The sequence below is a fragment of the Cetorhinus maximus genome, chromosome 5 (assembly GCF_964194155.1).
Source record: "Cetorhinus maximus chromosome 5, sCetMax3.hap1.1, whole genome shotgun sequence".
Classification (NCBI taxonomy): Eukaryota; Metazoa; Chordata; class Chondrichthyes; order Lamniformes; family Cetorhinidae; genus Cetorhinus; species Cetorhinus maximus.
The window spans coordinates 171402876-171430079 of NC_135883.1; the positions used below are offsets into that span (position 1 = coordinate 171402876).

Below are 27204 nucleotides of genomic sequence, written 5' to 3' on the forward strand. Positions count from 1 at the left end.
CAGGAGCGAGAACGGGTGGAGGCATGCCCAAGCTCCTGATTTTGGCGCAGGCCCCCAGAGGAGGAAGCTCTGGAGATGGCCTGCGATTGTAGAGCCAGGTCCACAGGTCACAGAGCAGCAGGGGTCTCAGGGGAGGGTAAGAATCCAGTGGACAGGGAAGAGACTGGGTGAGGATACAAGAGATGTATGGCAGTGGCATTTGGAATGAGATGTTTAAACCAATTGTCCCTGTTACTTATCACAGAATCTCACAGTGCAGAAGAGGCCCTTTGGCCCATCGAGTCTGCACCGACAATGCCTCTGTGAGGTAGTTGTCCATTATGAGAAGCGACCAGAGTGCATGCACTTGACTTTGAGATGATGTTTGCTACTGACGTTCTCTCTTCTTCCATCAGATGTGCCGCCCTCACAATGCCAGACCCGAGGACCCTTCCTTGACCCGAGGAGGAGCCGCTCACAGATGCACCTGCGTCACATCCTCCCTCTGCACCAAGCACCAGTGCAGACACAGGCACATCAGTGGGCATTAGTATGTCAGATAGATGGTATTCACAGTAGTAAGGGCACACCATACTTGCCTGAGGAGCTGGTGGAGGCAGAGAGTCCAGAGGGCACCGGCAACCGGAAGATTGCTGGAGACCAGGACAATGCTGAGTCCAAGGCAGATGATGAGCCTCTGGAATTGTCCATCAGGCAGCAGATGCTGGATGTCCATGAGATGCGTGGGAAGATCTGGCAGAGATCCCTGAGGATCTGCATGCCATGGTCTCTGTCTTGGAGTTCATGCAGACCGTGAGCACTGTGGTGACCTGGAGCTCCGAGTGCACAGCCTCCTCCATTGAGAAGGTGGCGACTCTCATGGAGAGACAGCTCCAGGAACTCAATCAGGGGTTTCTGGGGTTGAGTTCAGACCTGCAAGCCCACACACTGGCATTAACCTCAGCAGGTCACTACAGTGAGGGGGACGGGTGAAGCGCCTAGTAACACTGCTAACTGCCTGTCCATCAATGATGAGCAGGGAGGTTCAAACCAACCTCATGTTGGTGGACGAACTGCAGCTTGCATCCGCAATCCCCTCTCAGGGCGATGTGGATGATGGCAACATCCTCCGCTCCTCTGCCAGTGGGCGTCGCATCTGATGAGATCGTGACGATTGGGAGTGCCGAGCCATGGCGCTGGACTCTCCCGCCCAGACTGAGCCTGCATAGGCTGTGCCGGCCAGAGGACGGCTGCCAAGTTCATCAAGGCCGACAGGCCATCAGTCAGCAGGCTGCCTCCAATCCAGCTGCCAGCGAGGGGAGGCTACCAAGGCGTAGCACTCGCAAACGGAAGTTTAAGTCACTATGATCACAAAAAGGGTTGTCATGGGTGATTTATATTTCCTTGGTACATGTGCGCTGGTTCATTTGTATATGTGGCTCCATTATAAAAATGTTTCATTATGTGCAATGGCATTAGTGTGCTTCATGCTTTGGAAAGGGAATAGGCCTGGTAGTCCCGTGTGACACAGAGGAAGGGATGTAAACTTTATTTCAGAGGTCAGACCTTGACTTAAGGGTGACAGGATTGTCTCATCAGGAAAGATCATTAAGGTGGTGCTGCCTTTGCCATCGCCTTGACTCCGTGCATTGGATGCCTAGCTGACAGTTCTCAGAATCAAGGCCTCTCTGGTCTTGCTGCCTCCCATAGGGATCCTCACATCGGCCTCTGCCTCCTCACCCAGGGGCTCCATCGGCTCCTCCTCAGACCGAACAGTTGAGTTGTCCTCTGCAGCATGTGGAACAGGATCACTTGCCTTTGTCCACTAATTGGTCAGAGCCAGATTGTGCAGTGCGCAGCAGACAACGGCAATAAGGGAAATGAGCTTGGGAAGATATTGAAGTGATCCCCTGAGCGGTCCAGGCACTGAACCTCATCTTGAATAGGCTGATGGTCCTCTCAATTACTGCCCTTGTGGGAGCATGACTATGATTATACCTCTCCTCAGCTTCTGTCCTTGAGTGTCACAGTGGGGTCATGAACCACCTTTTCAGCAGGTAGCCTTTGTTCCCCCTGGAGCCAACCATCCAAGCAAGCTGGAGCAACAAACAGCCTTGGCACCTGGGAGTGATGGAGGATGTAGGTATCATGATGGCTTTCGGGATACCTGGCATAAACCTGCAGAATCTGAAAAGTGTGGTCTCACACTACCTGCACATTAAGGGAATGGAAACCCTTTCTGTTTATGAAGGCGCCCGGCTCCCCCACAGGCACCGTCATGGGCAAATGCATGCAATCGATGGCTCCCTGGATGCGGGGAAATTCTGCCATTGCAGCGAAGCTTCTGGCTCGCTCAGCCTGGCTGCCTTCGTCAATCCGGGAGTGAATGAAGTTACTGACCCTTTGGAACAGAGCGTCAGTGACCAGCATGATGCAGCTGTGGGCAACTGACTCAGAGATGCCGCATAAATCTCCTATTGACCCCTGAAAAGAACCTAAGGCGTAGAAGTTCAGGGCCACTGTAGCCTTAAGAATGACTGGCATAGGGTGGTCACCTACACAGTTGGAGGCAATCTCTGGTCCAATCATCTGGCATATGAAGGTGACAATCTCCCTGAAGAGGCGGAGCCTTCTTTGGCACTGAACCTCAGACATGTGCAGGTAGCAGGAGAGCTGTTTGCTGGATAATGGTGCCTTCTCCAAACCCTTCTTCATTGTACTTCTTACTGGCCCTGCAGCCCCTCTGGCTGCACCTCCCGATCCACGGGTGCCACTCTGGGACGCTGCCTGCCTCTCCTCTCCCTTCTGGCTCTCTCCTCCTCTTCTCAGGAGGTCCCTCCAGCAGTGTAGACAATCCCATCCCTTTTTTTTTACGATGAACGCACAGGATTATGCGCTGAAGGGACTTATTGGCAGAGAGCCTCTGAAAACACAGAGAAATCAAAGAGTTCTCCAGGACACCAAAAAAATGATAGACACTATCTGTGAACCAACTCACTTCAAAATGCCTACACCTGCTCAGTTTGTAAAGATCCTGTGTGCCTTTCATCCTGCCCTGGATACAGAAATCATGAAAAACATGATTGTAAAAGCGCACAGGCCACTCAAAATCAGGGTCAACTGCTGTTTAAGTGGCCTTAATTGGTCCTTTAATTGTTGGCGGGCGCACTTCTGATTTCTGTGCACTTCTGCCGAATAAAATATCACCCCATTTCATGAAGGATCAGGACCGCTGTTCACCCGCTCTGCAAATGTAAACTTCAGGCCATAATTGATAATTGCACATGAATAGGGTTAAAGATGTAAAACTAAAGTTCCCAAATTCTCCTAATGAATATGATTACAGTGACAACACGAGCAAGTAGAAGTGGTCTCCACACCATGGATTCAATGTGGTTTGGTAAAGCTATGGAGCTCCCTGATTTGCTAATGGCTATAGTAGGGACTCTGCTTATTGAATGTAATACCTAACTGGTTTAACACCTCAGTGAGACTGGACCAGTTAAATGTGATCAAAAGCAAAATACTGTAGATGCTGCATGTCAGTAATAAAAGCAGGACATGCTGGAAAATAGCCAGCAGGTCAGGCAGCATCTGAAGACAATCAGAGTTAATATTTCAGCTTGATGACGACACTTAATTATAACTCTGTCCTGCTGAGTATTTCCAGCATTTTCTGTGTTTCAGTTAAATTTGTACCTCATTATTATGTTAGTCAAATTCGACATTTCATGCATATTTGAAAACCTAATATTTCTTTAAAATACCAACCTTCAACAGGAGAATTTCAGAATGTATTAAAGAAACAAAAAATACAACAATCAATGTAACTGACTTGTAAAAACTTAAAATCCTACTCGGAGTAGTCAGTACACCTTTCCAGTCAAATGACCAGCTCCATAATCTCATTAGGGGAATGGATCTCTAAAAAAAATAAGAAACTAACTGATAATCTTATCAAAGACAACAAAATAAAGTCCCAGTGGAACTAGGCAGTCACTTCCAGGGGTTCCTCAGGAGGGAGTTACCACTTACAGGAGATCCCGGGGAGGGAGTTACCACTAGGAGTATATTGGATTTTTTTTTAAGTGTTGGTGGGGATTTTTGAGGAGCATGTTAGTATTTGTAGGGGGTGCTGGCATTGTTAATATTTAGTGAAGTCATTAAGTACCTGCACGTACCAAAGTTTCTAAAGCACTAGTTCAGAGAGACCCAATGTTAGCTTGGGCAGTGTTTGTTCACTGTATAAACTGTAGGCCTAGATTCACTGATTGGGATACAATTAGTGTCCATTTTAAACAAGTGACTGCCCCAGGTATTAGCCCATTATACATATTTATCCGTTTTAGACCATCCATTAATACTTTAATTTATTAAAATGAAATAAAATTAAGACTTCTGGTTCTGTCATGTAATGAACCCATGGAATACGGCAATAAAATAAATGTCATAGTCTCCCAAATAGCCTGATCTAAAAAGGGTATTAGGAAGGACATAGCAAGTCATTTCATTGTCAAAATGACTAACCTTGATCTATGCAGCAGCAAACAGAAAAGTGAGGGTAGTTCATATTGGCCTATAAATTCAAAGTAAATTAGTGGAAAGTCATCCTCTGGGACTGTGTTCCTGCTCCTTTATTAGCAATGTGTTTTGGTGATTAGGATCAGATAAAACACAACACAGGGACTGTAAATTTCAGATATATATTGCTGATTAACAGAATAGGAACAGTCTTTAACACTTTTGGAATAAGTGTGGAGCAAAAACAAATCCTTCTATCCTTCGGTAAAAGCAAAAAACTGCGGATGCTGGAAATCCAAAACAAAAACAAAAATACCTGGAAAAACTCAGCAGGTCTAGCAGCATCTGTGGAGAGGAGCACAGTTAACATTTCGAGTCTGCATGACTCTTCAACAGAATCAGTTCTGTTGAAGAGTCATGCGGACTCGAAACGTTAACTGTGCTCATCTCCACAGATGCTGCCAGACCTGCTGAGTTTTTCCAGGTATTTTTATTTTTCCTTCTATCCTTCCTCCTTTTCAGTTTGAACTCAGACTGACTGTATACAAGGAAAATCATGGGAGTTATCTACTGTTGCTCAGCACTAATCCAAATACGGCCAAACTCAGAAAGGTGACAGAGCTATCATCTTGCATTGTGAGTCCGTCAGTGAGAATCAACAAAACTGCCATTATAAAAGATCCAATTATGCACAATGCTCTCGTAACATTGCATGGGAGATGAGAAACTCTGCATTGTACTGCCTGACACACACACTGAAACCAAACTAAAAACACAAAGCATGCTGAGAAGTTACCTGCCATCATTAGGCAGGGATTCTGTTCAGAAATTTGGGTTTCTTTCTGCAATGATTTAACTCATTACCAAATGACTTTCTTAGAAAACGCTGAAGTATTGCCTTCGAACTAAGTTCAGCTAAACAACACCAACTGTTCCGTTTATTTGCCCATTTTTATGGAAGTTTCTAGGGAATACTTTGGGAATTTCCACACATAACAGTTTGGAACATTTTTTGGCTGTGACTGCCAATTTTATATTGTAGCAGCTTACTGCAATGAACACCATTAGTGTTTAGCTCCTAACCTCAATGATCTAATCTAGCAGGGTGCCCTGCTCCTGTGCTCTTGTTAAGCTGTCCTTTCGCAATAAATGATGGACACCCATCCTTTTGGGGCTCCTCTGCTGTCGTCCCACCAAGGTGACTGATGGCTTGTCCCCAATCTCCTCCAGTTCATCCTGTAGGGTGGACTGGCTTCCATGAAGCAACACCTCTCTCTCTTCCAATGAACTACTCCCAGAGCCAGCATCCCCATATTCTTTCTGTTTGTGTAAGGGGCTGGCTTGGGTCAGTCGATTACTGCCCATGGTATGCAGCAGTTGCTCTTCTTCCTCTCGAGAAAATTCACTTCCATAATCCAGTAGGAACTTGCCTTTCCGCACTTTCAAATCCGTGCTGTCTGTGTCTAAGCTGGAATCTCGACTTATTGAGAAGCTGCAGCTGTGACCTGATTCCTCTCCGTCTGAGTAAGCCAGTCGCCTCTCACCCAAGTCAATTTTGTTGCCCAGGCTATTCTGTAATTCTTGGACCATTTCACTGCTGAAAGATGTTCGATGGGCAATAACCCTTTCAGAAGCAGGAGCTACTTTCTCAACAAACATCCTCTGCCAGTTTGCAAGCAGATCCTCTTCAGAACTTGTTGAACTGGCAAATGCACTCGGAACTTGAGGTGGGCTATTGAAAGGGCTGCACTGTGCAGATCTAAACTCGTTTCCAGGGCCTCTGGGTGTGCCTGATCTTGGAGACTGATACTGCTCGCTACTTATCTGTCCTGACCTCCTTCCATCTGACAACGGGCTGTTAGGTACAGTCCTCTGCCTTTCAACCCCATCATCCTCCCCCTGGACCAGACTGAGCGATATGGCTTGTCTGGTAGCGTATGTACAGTTTGGTAAGGGACTATCCTTCGGTATTTTAACCTTGTCATCAGAAGAGAATTCAATGACAGCTTTGCGTCCAGGGAAGAGATTTGGAGGTGGAGTGGGATATGGGTTGAGTCTCTCAAAGGTGGGTGTTTCCTCTGGTGTGCTGTCGGTGCTACTCTGCCGCTTACACACACCGTTCTGAGGCTTTACTTCCTCAGCTGTCCCTTGGTCTCCCTCTTTCCCTGTATTCTTTACATTGTTAGTGCTGCTGCTCATATCCACATGAACAAAGACATCTTCTGCCATTGGCTGATTGCCACTGCTGGACTTGGCAGAGTTCAGAATCAGCGGCTCTGGTTTCTCTAAAATTCTGGCAATGACAGAGGTTGGTACGACATCTGATGGTACGACAAGTGCTGAGGGTGGCTCCTGTCCTGACTTGACCTCTTCACTGGACTCCAAATGCTTGTTTACCATCTCCTGGAGTACAAAGGGAAGCTGCAAATAAAACAAAATCAATCCTGAATTTAAATTATTTGCATTTTCTCATCATGTCTGAGACTTGTCCATATACTTATCAAATACAAGGAGTAAACTAAAAAAGCACAAAAATCAAAACACAAGGTATGATGGCAACGAACTGTTTGTTCCAGTATTCTTTTCAGCTGTGCTTTGCTGAAGCAAAAAGAATTGAAGTTGTGCCTCATTATTAGCTTTCCAAACTAGAGTTAGACCTGTTTATGTAAATCCTGAGAGCTGACCATCAATTGCTCAGAATCCAATATTGGGCTTCAAGGACAGATGTGTGACCTGGATACCAGTACCAGGATGAGGACAGATGTGTGACCTGGATACCAGTATTAGGATGAGGACAGATGTATGACCTGGATACCAGTATCAGGATGAGGACAGATGTGTGACCTGGATACCAGTACCAGGATGAGGACAGGTGTGTGACCTGGATACCAGTATCAGGATGAGGACAGATGTATGACCTGGATACCAGTATCAGGATGAGGACAGATGTGTGACCTGGATACCAGTATCAGGATGAGGACAGATGTGTGACCTGGATACCAGTACCAGGATGAGGACAGGTGTGTGACCTGGATACCAGTATCAGGATGAGGACAGATGTATGACCTGGATACTAGTATCAGGATGAGGACAGATGTGTGACCTGGATACTAGTATCAGGATGAGGACAGATGTGTGACCTGGATACCAGTATCAGGATGAGGATAGATGTGTGACCTGGATACCAGTATCAGGATGAGGATAGATGTGTGACCTGAATACCAGTATCAGGATGAGGACAGATGTGTGACCTGAATACTAGTATCAGGATGAGGACAGATGTGTGACCTGGATACCAGTATCAGGATGAGGATAGATGTGTGACCTGGATACCAGTATCAGGATGAGGATAGATGTGTGACCTGGATACCAGTATCAGGATGAGGACAGATGTGTGACCTGAATACCAGTATCAGGATGAGGACAGATGTGTGACCTGGATACCAGTATTGGGTTTCAGAATGTGATTTCGGACCTGGATACTATTAAGGACACAAAGCAAATCACAATCTTGACAAACCTCTGAAATTGTTTTTTATCTTGCAGGTGGGCAGAATGATCTTGTAAAGGAAGTTTTTCTTAATATTAATGTGGGATACTTTAAAGCAGGCTTATGTTTGTGTGTGTGTGTGTGAGAGAGAGAATAATTTAAGTAAACTGCAGACTGTTAGACTGCATGGTTTGAATCATCAAAGAGGTGAAGTGTAAAAACCAGGCATTTGAAATGCTAATTGACAAGCTAACTGGAATGGAATTCCGCACATTTAGATAAGTGGAGAGGTCGTCGGCTTTTCAAAAGGACATGGTAAGATGCTTACAACTGGCTAGGCAAATAAGACAAAGTTATTAGGTTTATTTTTCCAAAAAGTGCTGGCCATAATGACAACATAAAAGATTTTTATATGGGAAAAGTAAATTCCGAAGACAGGTGGAAATAATGGGATTTACAGATCAAAAGGGAGGAAATATATTTAAAGGAGGACAGAAAGCTATATGGGGTGTTGCCGTGTGAGATCTTGACTGTTTGAAAAAGACTTGTGAGAAGCAGCTTCTAGCCACCTCAGAGAGCAGCGCTTGCTTATTCCAGAGAGCAAGGATTTTTAGAAGCCTTGGAAGTCCATTGTCCAGTGAGAGGGAGACAGAAGCTGTGAAATACCTTCCTTACAGCAACAGTGGGTACTTGTAATCTTGCTGGATGTTTTATAGTTTACTAATCTATCTTGGACTGTTGCCTGAAAGGGGTGTGCAGTTGGGAGTCTAGTTAAGTGTAAATCTTGTAGGAACTATTATAAAACTAAATGTAACTGTACAATGGAAATCTTGTCTGTTTAAATGTTCTTTTCTTTTGTTAATAAATGTTTTAATTCAATCTTTAACATCTCTAAAGGTGTTAGTGGACTCATTACATCTGACTTCAGGACACAAACCTTCTCGTAATAAATATAAATTGCAAAATTGTTGTGATACTGTGGCTAAGTTTCCCTTTGGGATTTGGTCAGCCTGGCACATACCACCTGCCATATCATAACAATCTGTACCAATAATAAGCAAAGGCGCCTGTGGAGGTGTCCATGCATTGAGCAGTCTTGTCCCCATCTCCGAAGACAGTTCCAGTCAACTGTCAGTCAGTATTTTGTTATCAGGAATTTGAGACTTCTGCCAGCCATATCTTGGCTGCTGTAGTCAGCATGGAGGGGATGGGACTATGCAAAAAGCTAGAAGCTCAACAATCTTTAGATTAATAATCTGGGGGTGACAGGTGTTTGGGGGTGGGCTCGTGGGACAGAATATGACAGATTTTTGAGTTCTTCATGAATACAAATAATCAATCAAAACTGCCCTCTAGCATCAGTACAGCAGGATACTGAAGAGTTTGCTATACCTACAGATGTTCAACCTCTATAACTTCAGTAAAGCAATGGAAGAATAAAGTCTGGTTACAAAGCTAACTGATCAACCACCATACTGTTTCATAGGGCATCAGGGCAGGGCTTGTTCTTCCCTCTTCTCACAATAGAGAGATTTTAATCTGGAGAGGCAGGGGGGAAATAAAAAGGGCAGAGACTATCCTCCTTGTTTTTAGGCATTTCGTAGAAGCTGATTGCAAAGTGGAAATTGCAAAGGCGCATCAAGCACATACAAAAATAAGAGTGGTACTGCCAAAGCTAGACCCCCCTGGTTGTCTAGAGGAATACAGAAAAAGAAAGTGTACAATAGGCACAAAGAACTAAGCACTACAGATAGCCGAGAAGAAGATAGGAAGTGCAGGGACGAAGTAAAAAAAGGAAATCAAAGAGAGGGCAAGAAAAAAGATTAGCAAGTAAAGTTAAAGATAACCCAAAGATGTTATACCGATACATTAATGCTAAAAGGTTAGTTAAGGAAAAAGTGGGACCTATCAGAGATGAAGATGGAAACTTGTGTGTAGATGCAGAGGCTGTGGGAAGGGTTTTGAGTGAATATTTTGTCTCTGTGTTTACAAAGGAAAGGGAGGATGTAGATATAGTAGTCCAGGAGGAACACTGCGAGATATTGGACGGGATAGTCATAAAGAGAGAGGAAGTACTCGAAGGGTTGGAATCCTTGAAAGTTGATAAGTCACCAGGGCCAGATGGATTGTTTCCAAGGCTGCAGAAGGAAGTCAGGGAGGAGATAGCAGATGCTCTGAGGATGATTTTCCAATCTTCACTAGATACAGGGGAGGTACCGGAGGACTGGAGAAATGCAAACGTAGTTCCATTGTTTAAAAAGGGATCAAAGGAAATGCCAAACAATTATAGGCCAGTTAGTCTTACGTGGTGGTGAGCAAATTAGTAGAATCAATCCTGAGAGATAGGATTAACTGTCATGTGGAAAGGCATGGACTAGTCAGGGATGGTCAGCATGGATTTGTTAAAGGAAGGTCTTGCCTCACAAATTTGATTGAATTCTTTGAGGAAGTGACAAGAAGGGTTGATGAAGGTAGTGCAGTGGATGATGTGTACATGGATTTTAGCAGGGCATTTGACAAGGTCCCACATGGCAGATTGGTCAGGAAAGCAAAAGCCCATGGGATTCAGGGTAATGTGGCAAACTGGATGAAAGGTTGGCTTTGTAACAAGAAACAAAGGGTAATGGTCGATGCATGCCCTTGTGAATGGAAAGTTGTCTCAAGTGGTGTTCCACAGGGCTCGGTGTTGGGACCCTTGCTGTTTGTGTTATATATTAACGATTTGGACGTGAACATGGGGGGCACGATTGGGAAATTTGCACATGACACAAGGATTGGCCGAGTAGTGGATAGTGTAGAGGATAGCCATAATCTCCAAAACGATATAGATGGGTTGGTGGAGTGGGCGGTAAAGTGGCAGATGGATTTTACCATAGAGAAGTGTGAGGTCATACATTTAGGGAGGTCAAACAGTTACAGGGATTACACAATAAATGGGAATATACTAAGAGGCGTAGGTGAAGTGAGAGATCTTGGCGTACAAGTACACAGGTCCCTGAAGGCAGCAGTTCAAGTAGACAAGGTTGTAAAGAAGGCATATGGAATGCTCTCCTTCATTGGCAGAGGTATAGAATATAAAAGTAAGGATATAATGTTGGAATTGTATAAAACACTGGTGAGGCCACAACTGGAGTATTGTGTGCGGTTCTGGTCACCACATTACAGGAAGGACGTAATAGGTTGGGGTTATTTTCCTTTGAACAAAGAAGGCTGAGAGGTGACTTGATTGAGGTGTACAAAATTATGAGGAGAATAGATAGAGTGGACAGGATAAAATTGTTTCCCTTGGTGGAGAATTCTAGAACCAGGGGACATAGATTCAAGGTAAGTGGCAGAAGGTGTCAGGGGGACATGAGGAAGAACTTTTTTACGCAGAGGGTATTGGGTGTCTGGAATTCACTGCCCAAGTTGGTGGTAGAGGCAGAAATTCTAAACACTTTTAAAAAGTACCTGGATCTTCACCTTAAGTGCTGTAAGCTGCAGGGCTATGGGCTGGGTGCAGGAAGGTGGGATTAGAAAGGGCACCTGGGTGTCGTCGGGCTAGCATGGACAAGATGGGCCGAATGGCCTCCTTCTGTGCTGTAACTTTTCTATGGTTCTAAACTGTTTGAGGAAAGAATGCACATTGTGCTGAGCAGGAAACTATAATCACAAGAAGATCACACTGCTCCAAAAATAAACCAAATACAATTTGTGGATAGAGTGGAGAATCAATATTGATAACTGGAAAGTCAGCTGGGTGAAATAGTAAGTACACAGGCTGGTATGAAGCCTGTAAAATCCATTTAACTAGAAAATAATTACAGTTTCACTCCCTTCAGGGAGGGTCTGAAAATCCAGATCAATAGAGGGCTTCTTTGAGTTAATGAGCATCTGGCAGTTTGCATGAGGAAAATGAAATTGGATATCTGTAACTAAAAGATAGCATCCATTTTATTTCCAGTCTTAGGCTTAAATCCTTTAGGAACTTGGCAGGGTTTTTTTTTTATGCCACATCTTTCCACTTCGTAACAGCTCAATTACACATGGACTCAGACCACACATAAAGCAGGACAAATCCAACCAGGCCAATTACCGCCCCATCAGTCTACTCTCCATCATCAGTAAAGTAATGGAAGGGAACATCAACTGTGCTCTCAAGCGGCACTTGCTTAGCAATAACCTGCTCATTTAAGCCCAGTTTGGCTTCTGAAAGGAAAACTCAGCTCCTGGCCTCATTACAGCCTTGGTTTAAACATAGACAAAAGAGCTGAACTCCCAAGGTGAGGTGAGAGTGACTGCTCTTGACATCAAGGCCTCATTTGGCAGAGTGTGGCCTAGCAAAACTGGAGTCAATGGGAATCAGGGGGAAAACTCTCTGTTGGTTGGAGTCATACCCAGCAGAAAGGAAGATAGTTGTGGTTGTTGGAGGTCAGTCATCTCAGATCCAGGGCATCAGCGCAGGAGTTCCTCAGGATAATGTCATCGGCCAAATCATCTACAGCTGCTTCATCAATGACCTTCCTTCCATCATAAGGTCAGAAGTGGGGATGTTCGCTGATGATTGCACGATGTTCAGCACCATTCGCGACTCCTCAGATACTGAAGCAGTCCGTGACCAAATGGAGCAAGACTTGACAACATCCAGGCTTGGGCTGACAAGTGGCAAGTAACATTTGTGCCACACAAGTGCCAGGCAATGACCATCTCCAACAAGATAGAATCCAATCATCGCCCCTTGATGTTCAATGGCATTACCATCACTGAATCCCCCACTATCAACATCTAGGGGGGTGGGGTTACCATTGACCAGAAAATGAACTGGACTAGCCATATAAATACTGTGGCTACAAGAGCCGGTCAGAGGCTGGGAATCCTGCGAAGAGTAACCCATCTCCTGACTCCCCAAAGCCTGTCCACCATCTACAAGGCACAAGTCAGGAGTGTGATGGAATACTCCTCACTTACCTGGATGAGTGCAACTCCCACAACACTGAAGAAGCTTGACACCATCCAGGACAAAACAGCCCGTTCGATTGGCACCGCATCCACAAACATTCACTCCCTCCACCACCGACACACAGTAGCAGCAGTGTGTACCATCTACAAAATGCACTGCAAGAATTCACCAAGGTTCCTGAGACAGCACCTTCCAAACCCAGACCACTACCACCTAGAAAGACAAGGGCAGCAGATAGATGGGGACACCACCACCTGCAAGTTCCCCTCCAAGCCACTCACCATCCTAACTTGGAAATAATTCACCGTTCCTTCACTATCGCTGGGTTAAAATCCTGGAACTCCCTCCCTAACAGCACTGTGGGTGTACCGACACCACATGGACTGCAGCGGTTCAAGAAGGCAGCTCACCATCACCTTCTCAAGGGCAACTAGGGATGGGCAATAAAATGGTAGCCCAGCCAGCGAAGCCCACATCCCATGAGTGAATAAAAAGACTGAAAGAACACCAGGGCTGAATTGATGCTCTAGTCTGGTTATAAACATCAAATAATAAACAGCAAAATGCAGTAAATAAATAACAAAGGCAAAATACCGCGGATGCTGGAAATCTGAAACAAAAACAAAAAATGCTGGAAAAACTCAGCAGGTCTGACAGCATCTATGGAGAGAGAAACAGAGTTAACGTTTTGAGTCCTTATGACCCTTCTTCATATCAAATAAATAACACGTTGGTTATCAGGAAAAAGACATGAGACTGGTTTTCGTGGAGTCGGGAAGACTTTGGGGACCTTTAAAAATGGTGGGAGGGGTCCGGATTGAGAAGTCCTACTCCCGTTTCCGCTGGTAGGGGAAATGGGGTGGGGCATGATTCGGACAACACAAATCTGAGGGTCCATTTAAAATTAGTTGAGAGTTGGAACAGACCCCATTTGGCTGTAGCAAGGGCCTTAACCCACAATGTGGGAGTCACAAATTCATGGAGTAGATCCAAACGCTCTTGAAGGATGGATATGTTCTGTATAATGATGATCTAAGGTTTTTTAAATCACCCACTTTTCAAACTTAAAAAAAACCTCCAGTGGTCACAGACACAAAAAAAAAAACCCTTTGCTGAACTGCTTTGATTGATAGGCATAGGTTAAGAGAAAAAATGGTATTTGGTGATGCAGTTTCGCTGTTGATGTTTCCCCAAGGACTATCATTATGCCATTATGAATGCTTTGTTGAGTTTTAAAAGCTATCATTATCCCAGCAGGTTCTGAGTTTACAGTTTGATTGGCAGCTTAAAGAGGCTATTAAAGTATTAGCTGTCTTGAGCTATGTGGGGATCTGAATAGAAGCTTGTTTTTATAAGAAATTAACCATTTGACGAGATTTAAAATTTGAATGTCTTTTATGAATGGGCGTTTTTTCACTATCAAATGTGCAGGAGTGAGAGCTGCATTAGATTGTTAGAATTTTATTTTTGTTTCATCTCCACATGGCTCTTGAGGTCTGACCATGGTGGATATTAGGTGCGTGGCTATGGAGATGGAAGGGCATGAGGGAACATGAGGGTGGTGGGTAGGGACTTGAATTAGCATTGAGTTGGCATGGAGGGTATGAGGGGTCATGGGGGTGGGTGAGGGCCATGAGTTGGCATGGAGGGTATGAGGGGTCATGGGGGTGAGTGAGGGCCATGAGTTGGCATGGAGGGTATGAGGGGTCATGGGGGGTGGGTGAGGGCCATTAGTTGGCATGGAGGGTATGAGGGGTCATGGGGGGGTGGGTGAGGGCCATGAGTTGGCATGGAGAGTATGAGGGGTCATGGGGGGTATGAGGTAACCAATCTGCCTCAGCACTTGGCCACCCCCTGGCCATCTACATTCTGCTTCCATGGTCGGTGGGCCCGACTTCATCCTGCACCAGCCCCACCATCCCGAGCACCTATCGGGTTACTTATTACCAAAGCAGGTCCGGCAAGTCAGGAAATTTCCTGACTCGAGCTACCTGCTGAGGTAGCCAAAATCTGGCCCCAGGTGACAGTGCATCTCTTCAAGTATTCTCTGTGTTTTGAAATTCAGATTGTTACTATTCATGCTTATATTTTTTTCTCTCTACCAATGCATTTTTGCTGGCTTGAACAACAGTCCATGAAGAGTCTAACATAGCTCTCCCTTTAATCAAAAGTTATCATCCTGGTCAGCTAATATCATCAGACTTGGATCTAGTATCATCAGACTTGGATCTAGAAGTCACAGGTGTCAGTTCATTGATTACCGTAGCACTCAAGGGAAAGACAGCATTAAGGGTACAATAATAAACATGTAGGCTCTTGTTCATGATATGCATGTTCCTTCCCTCCATATCTAGGATACTTACATCTGCAAACTTGTGGTTCCTGAAATGAGATTTATTGCACTTCAGCAGCTGAACGGCAAGGTTACAATCCCGTCGATAACGCTCCTGAAAAAAAGGAGAAAATTCAAAAACTGTAAAAGAAGCTCCTGCCTCAGATGTAACAAACAAGCCCCGAGGCCAAAAAAAACTGTGAAGCATGGGGCGAAGTGGCAAAAGAACCATTCTGGTCCTAGCTCCAGGAGTTTACCAGAATTAAAACTGAGTGCTTCAAGCCAAGACAACGTTCACAATAACAGAAGATTATTTCTTTATAGAAGCAGAAAAGTGCCATTAGGCTGAATGAGCTGGTTTCTTTTTCACAATGCAACCCCCACCTTTATAGATAGTTACTCACCGTATCCTTACTTAACTAACTTCAAACTCGCCCAACTGACTGTTCTGCCCCTTTCTTTATACTGCTCTTCCTTCACTCCACATTTGTAACATTGCACTAATATTTGGGTAACTTCCCTTTGTAAATTGAATTTTTAACTTGTCACTCAAGATCAGAACTGCAGTCACATTTAAGCAGAGTTAAACTTGGCATTTCTGGATTCCGATTAAATCACGTGCTGTCGGATTAGCATAACCGGGAATCAGAACCTGGCATTCCTTAAACAGAATAGGTGGCTTCAACTGAATTTTCAATCTGAAGAACATGTGAACAAATTTACAGTTAGGTAGCAATAATTCAGTACATTAGAACACCCCAAAGCATGATACACCTTCCTATACGGAAGAATGAGGATTAGGGTCCTCCCTTTCTGCACGGGCGTGTGAGGATTAGGGATTCTGTCTTTCCGGAGAGGTCTGTGAGGATCAGGGATCCTGACATTCCGTACGGGTGCCTGAGGGTTAGGGATCCTCCCTTTCTGTACGGGTGTGTGAGGGTTAGGGATCCTCCCTTTCTGTACGGGTGTGTAAGGATCAGGGATCCTCCCTTTCCGTACGGGTGTGTGAGGGTTAGGGATCCTGCCTTTCTGTACGGGTATGTGTGTGGATTAGGGATCCTGTCTTTCTGTACGGGTGTGTGAGGGTTAGGGATCCTCCCTTTCTGTACGGGTGTGTGAGGGTTAGGGATTCTGCCTTTCTGTACGGGTGTGTGAGGGTTAGGGATTCTGCCTTTCTGTACGGGTGTGAGAGAGGATTAGGGATCTTGTCTTTCTGTACGGGTGTGTGTGGATTAGGGATCCTGCCTTTCTGTACGGGTGTGTGAGAGGATTAGGGATCCTGCCTTTCCGTACGGGTGTGTGAGAGGATTAGGGATCCTGCCTTTCTGTACATGTGTGTGGGGATTCGGGATCCTGCCTTTCTGTACGGGTGTGTGAGGATTAGGGATCCTGCCTTTCTGTACGTCTGCGTGAGGACTAGGGATCCTGCCTTTCTGTACGGGTGCGTGTGGATTAGGGATCCTGTCTTTCTGTACGGGTGTGAGAGAGGATTAGGGATCCTGCCTTTCTGTACGGGTGTGTGTGGATTAGGGATCCTGTCTTTCTGTACATGTGTGTGCGGATTAGGGATCCTGTCTTTCCATACGGGTGTGTGTGCGGATTAGGGATCCTGCCTTTCCGTACATGTGTGTGTGGATTAGGGATCCTGACTTTCCGTACGTCTGCGTGAGGATTAGGGATCCTGCCTTTCTGTACGGGTGTGTGTGGATTAGGGATCCTGTCTTTCTGTACGGGTGTGAGAGAGGATTAGGGATCCTGCCTTTCTGTACGGGTGTGTGTGGATTAGGGATCCTGTCTTTCTGTACATGTGTGTGCGGATTAGGGATCCTGTCTTTCCGTACGGGTGTGAGAGGGGATTAGGGATCCTGCCTTTCCGTACGGGTGTGTGTGGATTAGGGATCCTGCCTTTCCGTACGGGTGTGTGTGGATTAGGGATCCTGCCTTTCCGTACGGGTGTGTGTGGATTAGGGATCCTGCCTTTCCGCACGGGTGTGTGTGGATTAGGGATCCTGCCTTTCCGTACGGGCGTGTGTGGATTAGCGATCCTGTCTTTCCGTACAGGTGTGTGAGGTTTAGGGATCCTGCCTTTCCCTCTTCGCACTCCACTCCCCTGCCCTCCTCGCACTCCATTCCCCTGCCCTCCTCGCACTCCATTCCCCTGCCCTCCTCGCACTCCATTCCCCTGCCCTCCTCGCACTCCATTCCCCTGCCCTCCTCGCACTCCATTCCCCTGCCCTCCTCGCACTCCATTCCCCTGCCCTCCTCGCACTCCATTCCCCTGCCCTCCTCGCACTCCATTCCCCATCCCTCCTCGCACTCCATTCCCCATCCCTCCTCGCACTCCATTCCCCATCCCTCCTCGCACTCCATTCCCCATCCCTCCTCGCACTCCATTCCCCATCCCTCCTCGCACTCCATTCCCCATCCCTCCTCGCACTCCATTCCCCATCCCTCCTCGCACTCCATTCCCCATCCCTCCTCGCACTCCATTCCCCATCCCTCCTCGCACTCCATTCCCCATCCCTCCTCGCACTCCATTCCCCATCCCTCCTCGCACTCCATTCCCCATCCCTCCTCGCACTCCATTCCCCATCCCTCCTCGCACTCCATTCCCCATCCCTCCTCGCACTCCATTCCCCATCCCTCCTCGCACTCCATTCCCCATCCCTCCTCGCACTCCATTCCCCATCCCTCCTCGCACTCCATTCCCCATCCCTCCTCGCACTCCATTCCCCATCCCTCCTCGCACTCCATTCCCCATCCCTCCTCCCACTCCATTCCCCATCCCTCCTCCCACTCCATTCCCCATCCCTCCTCCCACTCCATTCCCCATCCCTCCTCCCACTCCATTCCCCATCCCTCCTCCCACTCCATTCCCCATCCCTCCTCCCACTCCATTCCCCATCCCTCCTCCCACTCCATTCCCCATCCCTCCTCCCACTCCATTCCCCATCCCTCCTCCCACTCCATTCCCCATCCCTCCTCCCACTCCATTCCTGTTAGGCAAGGGTATCAAAGATTATCGTGGGTCGATGGGAATGTGAAATTTGAAACACAAACAGATCAGTCATGATCTTATTCAATGGCAAAGCAGGCTCGAGCAGCCGAATGGCCTACTTCTGCTCCTATTTTTTATGTTTGTAAGGCAAAGGCTTGACATGGGATGTAGGGGGTGAGACAAGGCAGAGGCAAGCAAAGCAGGCTGGAAGGCAAAGGCTGCTGTGTTGGCTGTGTGCCAGGGGAAAGGGTGGACAGAGACACATGACAGGGGACGAGGGGATGGGAAAGTTAGTCGTGGCCTGAAAGCATAGACTGTCTTGGGCAATTGCGCATTAATTTAGGGGGCTGTGCTTGGCAAGCCTGTCCTGGGCCCAGTGTAGGGAAGGGAAGGGCCTGTCCATCCTGTGTCAGTTGCGCCCAGCATGATGCGCAGGGGAGGTCAGTCCCTCTCACACGCTGGTCCCAAGGGTTGTTGGATTGACACAGGCAGAGTCAGGGGAGGCATCTGTAGCATGTATATGGGGAATAGTTAACACAGTGGGGGGCACTTGATGGTCTTGTGCCGGGGGCAGTCTTGGTAGGTCACTGTGCATAGGGCCTCAAGATGGGGAGGGGCCAGGTCGTCATGGGCATCGGGACAACATCAAATGATTCAGAGGGGAGGACAGGGATATCCACAACAATCACAATGGGATCCAGGATTAGAGGGGGAGGAAGGAGAGTGATCAGAGGGAGGGAAACCTGAACATGATGCTCTTCCAGCACGATGGGAGGGGCTTCAACAGCAGCAGGGGTGGGTTGGAGGCTGGTCTCATAATAATACCTGAGGACCACCATTTTGCAAGCCAATCCAATGACACAGAACAAAAATAAGCTATGAAAAAAATTGCCAGGGGTAGGGACTCAGGGCTTGTAGGAGGAGTCGACTACTGCACTTTTGGGAAGCTTGAAGGGGCACCCTGCTGATTTGCACTTTACCAAATGGAGATCACTGCACAGCTGAGACATGTTTGGAAGGCTCGGTAACGGGGTCATGGCTGATTCCTAAAATTTTAAACCTAGACAATGGCCTTTTTCAAATGACCGAGGCCAAGTCTGGCTGTGACCTTCAAACCATAGGAGCTAATCTGGCTGTATCAAAGAAATTTACACCTCATTATCTCTGAAGAGATGCTAACAACTCCTGTCGACTGCAAAGACCAAATTCAAAGGGAATTATACAAAGGCCATCTACATGTCATGAACCAGACCTGGCCACAGGAGTCTACCAGTCTGCTAGGACAAAGAGCCCAGCAACCTTCCTTTCAAATTCTCAATGGTTGGAATATTAACAATCTCAGGAATCCAGACAAAGGATATATACTCTTTGTCAAAACCAAAGTGGAGAGGTGAGACTAATGCGACATGATCCCTCTGGCTGGGAGAACCAGTTATACTGTCTGGCTGTACAACAAATCAGTCTGCTATCTTCCATCTACCAAGCAGCAGCACAGAAAAGGGGCTCTGTCCAGGTTTGAATACCTGGCCCCCATCTACACTGTTTCTGCTGGAACTTCTGAACTTCTATACCATCGCCTACAAGACTAATTCATCTCTGCATGCCTGTCTCATTGTGGAAGTCAACTGTACTGGAAAAGTGAATTATCCAGCATCAGTTTTCAACCTGCTGTCCACTGTGAAGGAATCACCATTGGACTTTGATTCTGGGCACATGTGAAATATTAATTCTATTTTTGCTCTGTAAATCTTTCTTTCTCCATCACTCATTTACTGTATGGATGCACAGTAGTGACAACCCCTCCTGTATTTTGAGTGTATGCAAATAAACTAACCCTCTTAGTTCACCTTATCTTGAGTTTGCTGTGGGGTCATTATAGAAATTGGATTACCCAAAAACTGAGGGGTTGGGAAATATGCCACTGCTTATAAAGGGGGAAATAAAATAATCAAAACACCTTTGTTTACGTATGGTGGAGAGTGGAGAAATCAGGGTTACTCAAATTAAACCCTCTTCTGTCTGTAACAACTCAAATGCCAACTGAAGGTTTTGGGCACTTCAACTCATATGGTGCACATTCCTGCGAGAATCCATTCTGCCCTGAGGCCATATATATGATTGTAATCCAATGACCATTTGTCCCTCTCATTGGAAAGCGCAACCCTCAGAAGGATCCAGTTGTAAAGGGGCAATGGCCAAAGTGCATATGCCTAATGCCCCCAAAGCCTCCATAACTTTGGAGCTCACAGGTCCAGACTTCACATGTCTCTCCGATTACAATCATTACATTATTGCAAGGATGGACTCTAGTCGAATCCAAAGGAGTCAGTATGGCAGAGCCCTGACTGAGACCGCTAGTGCCTGGCTGCACTCATCCAGATTCAACCCCCTTTCTGAAATACTGTCATGCCTGGGGACTTTGCAGGGAGGGACATTTCCATTGATGCTCAAGCCTGTGCTACAGCAGCAAGAGATGATCTGGGGATGGAATGCCTGGAATGAGGGCTATCCAAGGGCTTCACAGTGACTCTCTAGCTTGTGGCTGGAAGGTGATTATTGCAGGGTTATGTTCAATCATGTACCCATTCTTTGTTTCCACAGAGTCAAGCAGGGGTGGAGAATGGATTCAGCAAGCAACGCTGCCTTTTTCCTGGCACTCAGGTAACGGAGGAGGAGAAGACGACAGGCCTGTTGCCATCAGGCAGGGCTAAGGGAAGAGCCTTGCCCTAAGGAACATGGGCTAGCAGGGACCCATCAAGACCCAGAATCTGAGGTGGAGAGACCAATTCCACAGAGGCATTTAGCCTTGGAGATGAGCAAGATGAGCAACAGGCAGTGCTGAAGATGCCTTCACTTGTCAAGGGATGTGATGACTCGTATCTGCCACATTCTCCAGGAGGATCTGATGCTGCACGGAATGGGAGGCCAACCATTGCTCGTGGCTCGAAAGATGACCGCTGCACTCAACCTTTAGGCGAGTGGCTCGTTCCAGGGCTCCACTGCGGAATATCCCAAGCATCTGCTCATAAAAGCATCCAAGAGGTTACCGATGTCCTATTTAGCAAGGCACACAATTACGTCCAGTTCACCCTGGATGATGCCAGCTAGGCTGGCAGAGCAGTGGGATTTGCAGCGATCTCTAGCTTCGCACAGGTGCAGGGTGCCGTCAATTGCCCACATGTGGCTTTAAGAGCTCCATGGCAGCAGCCACAATGAATTATCAATAGAAAAGTCTTCCACTCTCTCAATGTGCTGCTGATTTGTAACCACCAGAAGCAGATTATGTACGTCTGTGCGAGGTAGCCTGGGAGCTTGCATGACTCGTACATCTTGAGTCACTCGCAGGCAGCACAGATCTTCGAGGGACCTTAGCGCATCCAGGATTGCCTCATCAATGACAAAGGCTATCTACAAAAGACGTGGCTAATGACGCCTGCTCGGCAGCCACAGGGTGCTTCAGAGGAGGGGTACAATGCGGCTCATTCTGCAACATGCTCCTTGATTGAGCAGACCATTGACACTTTGAAGATGCGTTTCAGATGTCTGGATCAGTCAGGTGGCACTCTCCAGTATTCTTCCCAGAGAGTCTCCCACATCATCGTGCTTTGCTGCATTCTACACAACCAGGTGTTCCAAAGGAGGGATGAATTGCCAGGCCAAGAATGAAGGAGCTACACGTCTCCTCTGATGAGGTGGACATTGAGAGGACTGAGCTCGATGAGGGTGAGGATGCTGAGGCTCCAGAGGAAGAGGCCATAGCAAGGGTCAGATGTAGCAGATGTGCCCCTGAGATCCTTATAGCCATAAAGTTCTAGGACGATGAAGACAGCAAGCTCATATGAGCCTGTTTCACCTGTGCCTTCCTTGCAGGCAAGACATTAACACGTTCTTTGCTATCCTCATCATCTCAATGAAGGACATCAATCTTGGAATGCGTTACCACAATCTTGCGTGACAATGGCCTCATCCTTGGAATGCTAGACAGTCTCTGTGGCAATTCTGTAATGGGATAAGAATTCCACCAGCACGCACTGTGAAGCAAGTAGACATGGAGCAGCCCTTTCAATCATCACACCAACATTTCACTGCCTCCGGCAGCCTTCAGCAGACAAGACAGCAGCAGCACTGCAAACCTTGGTGCATTCAGGGCAGTATGCCTGCAGTGTTGCTAGGTGCCTCAAGGAGGACAATCATCACTCACTAGTTCTCACTTCAATGCCTGAGGTCTAATCTGAATCCTGACTGTGACATCTCTCCACAGGCAATCCCTCATGCAAGATTAGTGTTCAGGCCTCATAATCATACTGAGTACACAGCATAAGATTGTTCTTTGGGACACAGTGATCTGTCACTCTCAGTCATGGACACGAGCCTGCGAGTCAGGTCACCTTTGGGTGCACTATGAGAGCTTCAGCAGTAGCATCATCTGATCACTGACAATCACTCACAACCTTGCCTTCATCTGGAGCTTCCCAACTTTCTGTGCAGCCTAGCCGTTGCATCTGTGGGCCTGAGAATGTAGACACTGCATTTCAACACTAATTAGTTCATTTGTTGATAATAAGCAACACACATCAGATGTAGTGGTGCTTAGCTCTGATCGCATTTGAGGCCTCCACATTTTCATTCCAGAAGTCTCAGATGTCTACACAGAAGCCAGGTACACTGACAGCATTCTCACGATCAGATTGCCCATCAGAGAGCTTGCTCAGCCATGCTAGCCAGACCTACAGGTCCATAGCAGCATCCTCCCATGTAATAGTCTGATATCTGAGGCCTTGACACACACCTCTGATCTTGCATAGGTGCCCTCTAGCAGGCATTTCAGGAGTCACCAAGTGTTAGCTCGGTCTATAGCTCTGCATTATGCAGGGGGAGGAAGAGGATTAGACGTAAATGCGGACACAACATAACGCTTGCAGGCCACTAGAAGTGCATAAGATCCCCGAATATTGGTTGATATGTACGCCGCACTCAAGCCTGACAGGCGTGACATGGAGGCCATTGAAAGATGCAATGAGTGAGATTGACTCCAACGTGGCATTAAAAGCTGTAAGGTCCACATTGACCATTCCTCAGTGCAGAAGCATCAGGTGAATAAATCAGACTGTAACATCTATTTTGATGAGGCCACATGATATGAGCCTCACGTGCAAGTCTTAGATATGCAATGCCCAACCACCATTTTGCTGGAGCCAGAGACCTTACTCAAGTCTCTGCTGTGCCAGAAAGGCGACACATTGTAATGAGGTGGTGCGAGACACCAAAGACCTGAAGCACATGATGCGAGATATGTGAGGGGATTGGGGTTGGCATTTGCTACACTTGTATGGCCTTGGAACATTGTATCAGATAGAAGAGCCATTTGCTCGATGAGATGCTCACAGGAAAAGAATATTTTTACTGATGTGCGAAGTAAATACAGTTTGTCAGCACCTGCGCCATTTTGGTGCTCTCAAAATTTCTTCATTTTTCTTACCCTACTGCTGTGTCTAAGTGCTTCCCCGACATCCGCAGCAGAGGTGGAGGCAGACTGCTGGCTGCTGCGCTCTGTTGTCTGTGACCAGTTTGGCAGATGCCCTTTGGAGAGCCGAGACCTGGAGGGTCCCAGCCTGATAAGGGTCTCCTGCTGTATGGCCTGCCTGTGGAGCTCGAGTTGCTGGGATCACAGGCAGAAGGGACTTGGAGTGGTTGGCCTGCCCCAGGAGAGTCCTGGGTGGGTGGCCCCAGGGTCAGGCTGACACTCCTCCTCCCCATGGGGGCTCAAGGGGCACCCCCTGAGGAGAAGTGGCTCCTGGAGGGAGATCCCCCTATTGCCTAGCCACGCTGGAACGTGCTCATGGCTGAAGCAATGGTGTGCTGGTCCTCACACATATCTGGCACAAACTGCTGGAAAAAGGTCTCTATGGCAGTTGCCACCATTCCAATGGTGACCTTGACACACTGGCATGTTGGCGCCATGACATCAGACAGAACATGGATGGACTCCTCCATCCTACATTCTAATCTGCTAATGCCCTCTGACTTTGGAGCTCCAACATCTCTGAGGGCCGCTCCCAGAGGCTTGTCATTGGTCTCGGACTCAGCAGGATCCTGACCTCCAGCAGTCCTTGGAGTGTCGGTGACCTTGGTGGTCACTGCCTCCGCCTGCTGTGGACCCAAATCTGTGCTGTGCTCACCAGATGGTGACCCCGAGCCAGCTCTAGAACTCCGTCCCATCGAGATGTGTGTCTCTATGCTGGTGGAGGGTGCAGGTGAACACAGTGACAGCTCTATGTTCATTCGGTCCTCAGGATCCTCATCTGAGGTGGTGTGGGGTTGGGGCTGCTGGGATGCCTGGCAGTGTGTCTCCTCCTTTTCCTGCTGGTAACTATAAGGGAAGAGATTAACAGTGATTGGCTGGATAGTCACCTACATTAAACAGCACACACAGTTTCAGCAGGTGGGCAAAGACTAGTGGAAGGGGCCTCACTGGCTTGTTGGGAGACACTGATATCACCTCACTAGCCAACTCTGCCGCCTGCTTCTCAAAGCAGGTGAGTGGCCTGAGCTCTAGCACCCCTCCCACTTCTTGTCTGGGATCTTTCCCTAATCTTGTGGGTGATCTTGTCCTGCATAAAGACAGACGGGCAAACTGTGAGCAGGGCGGATGACAAAGCTGACGGTAAGGATAAAAGCAAAATACTGCGGATGCTGGAAATCTGGAATAAAAACAGAAAATGCTGGAAAAACTCAGCAGGTCTGGTAGCATATAGAACCATAGAACACTACAGCACAGAAAACAGGCCATTCGGCCCTTCTAGACTGTGCCGAAATATTATTCCGCTAGTCCCATTGACCTGCAACCAGTCCATAACCCTCCAGACCTCTCCCATCCATGTATCTAATTTATTCTTAAAACTTAAGAGTGAGCCATCTGTGGAGAGAGAAACAGAGTTAATGTTTTGAGTCCGCATGACTCTTCTTCAGAGCTGAAGAGAAGTGGAAGCATGATGAAATTCATACTGTTTAAGGGGGGGTGGGGAAGGTGCAGCTGGATAGAAAGCCAGCGATAGATGGGGACAAAGTGGGGATTGACAAACATGTCATGAACTAAAGGACAAAGGGAGTGTTAATGGTAGTGGTTAGTGCTAAAAAAAAGGCACTGATGGTGGCATAAAGGTAAGAAAGCAGTATGTGATAATAGCAGAACAAGGGTAGCATTGCGTGAAAGAATAGCATGGAACAAGTAACAGATGGCCCTGAGGGGGTGGGGTGGGGGGAGGGGACGGTGGTGGGAAAAAAAGGGATAGAAAATGGGATAGATGGGGGCATAAAAAGGGGGGTAAAACCATGGATAAATGAATAAAAATAAGTGAATAAAAAATAAAATAGAATCTGGAAAAAGGGGGTGAGGATGGAGGAGAGAGTTATGGTCTGAAGTTGTTGAACTTAATGTTGAACAGCTGGAAGGCTGTAAAGTGCCTAATCCGGTTTGTATTGGGCTTCACTGGAACATTGCAGCAGGCCAAGGACGGACATGTGGGCATGAGAGCAGGATGGTGTGCTGAAATGGCAAGCGACAAGGAGGTCTGGGTTCATGCTTGCGGACAGACCGAAGGTGTTCCACAAAGCGGTCATCCAGTCTGCGTTTGGTTCCCTGATGCATTGGGAGCAGCGGATGCAGTAGGCCAAATTGAAGGAGGCGCAAATGAAGTGCTGCTTCACTTGAAGGAAGTGTTTGGGTTCTTAGACGGTGAGGAGAGCGAAGGTAAAGGGGCAGGTGGCACCTTCTGCAATTGCATGGGAAGGGGATGGGGTGTTGGGGATAATGGGGGAGTGGACCAGGGTGTCACGGAGGGAATGGTCTCTGTGGAATGCTGACAGGGGCTGTGAGGGGAAGATGTGCTTGGTGGTGGCATCATGCTGGAGTTGGCAGAAATGGCAGAGGATGATCCTTTGAATGCGGAGGCTGGTGGGGTGAAAAGTGCGGACAAAGGGGACATGGTTCTGGGAGGGAGGGAAAGGAGCGAGGGCAGAGACGTGGAAGATGGGTCAGACAAGGTTGAGGGCCCTGTCAGCCACAGTGGGGGGAAATCTCGGTTAAGGAAGAAGGGAGACATGCCAGAAGCGCCATTTTGGAAAGTGGCATCATCAGAACAGATGCGACGGAAGCGAAGGAACTGAGAGAATGGGATGGAGTCCTTACAGGAAGCAGGGTGTGAAGAGCTGTCATCGAGGTAGCTGTGGGAGTCGGTGGGCATGTAATGAATATTGGTGGACAGTCTATCAACAGAAATTGAGACAGAGAGGTCAAGGAAGGGAAGAGTCAGAGATGGGCCATGTGAAGATGATAGGGGGGTGGAAATTGGAAGCAAAATTGATTAATTTTTCCAGGTCCAGAGGGGAGCATGAAGCAGCACCGCAACAATCATCGATGTACCAAAAAAAAGTTGTGGGTGGAGGCCTGAGTAGGAATGTTCCATATATCCCATAAAGAGACAGGCATAACTCGGACCCGCCATAGCCACATCTTTTATTTGGAGGAAGTGAGACGAGTTTAAGGAGAAATTATTCCGTGAAAGAACGAGTTCAGCCAGGCGGAGCAAAGTGGTGGTGGATGGTGATTGTTCAGGCTTCTGTTCAAGGAAGAAGTGGAGAGCCTTCAGACCATCCTGGTGGGGGATGGAGGTGTAGAGGGATTGGACGTCCATGGTGAAGAGGAGGCGGTTAGGGCCAGGGAACTGGAAATTGTTGATATGACGTAGGGCGTCAGGGGAATCGCGGACGTAGGTGGGAAGAGATTGGACAAGGGGAGAGAGAATGGAGTCAAGATAGGAAGAAATGAGTTACTTGGGTCAAGAACAGGCTGACACAATCGGTCTACTGGGACAGTCCTGTTTGTTGATTTTGGGTAGGAGGTAGAAGCGGGCTGTCTGGGTTGGGAGGCTATGAAGTTGGAAGCT

The 27204-nt window shown here is 47.3% G+C and overlaps 1 protein-coding gene across 3 annotated transcripts in view; it reads right to left on the bottom strand.

The window, feature by feature from the left end:
* Window positions 1-4994: 4994 nt before the first annotated feature.
* Window positions 4995-27204, bottom strand: part of tjap1 (tight junction associated protein 1 (peripheral)) — a 305890-nt gene continuing 283680 nt past the window's right edge. For all 3 annotated transcript variants that reach the window (XM_078542797.1, XM_078542800.1, XM_078542799.1), the window contains 2 exons: window positions 15293-15376; window positions 4995-6921 (listed from right to left, as the gene is read on the bottom strand). In XM_078542797.1, the coding sequence (XP_078398923.1) occupies window positions 5593-6921; window positions 15293-15376 (1413 nt within the window). In that variant the 3' untranslated portion in view covers window positions 4995-5592. The remainder of the gene's footprint in view (window positions 6922-15292; window positions 15377-27204) is intronic.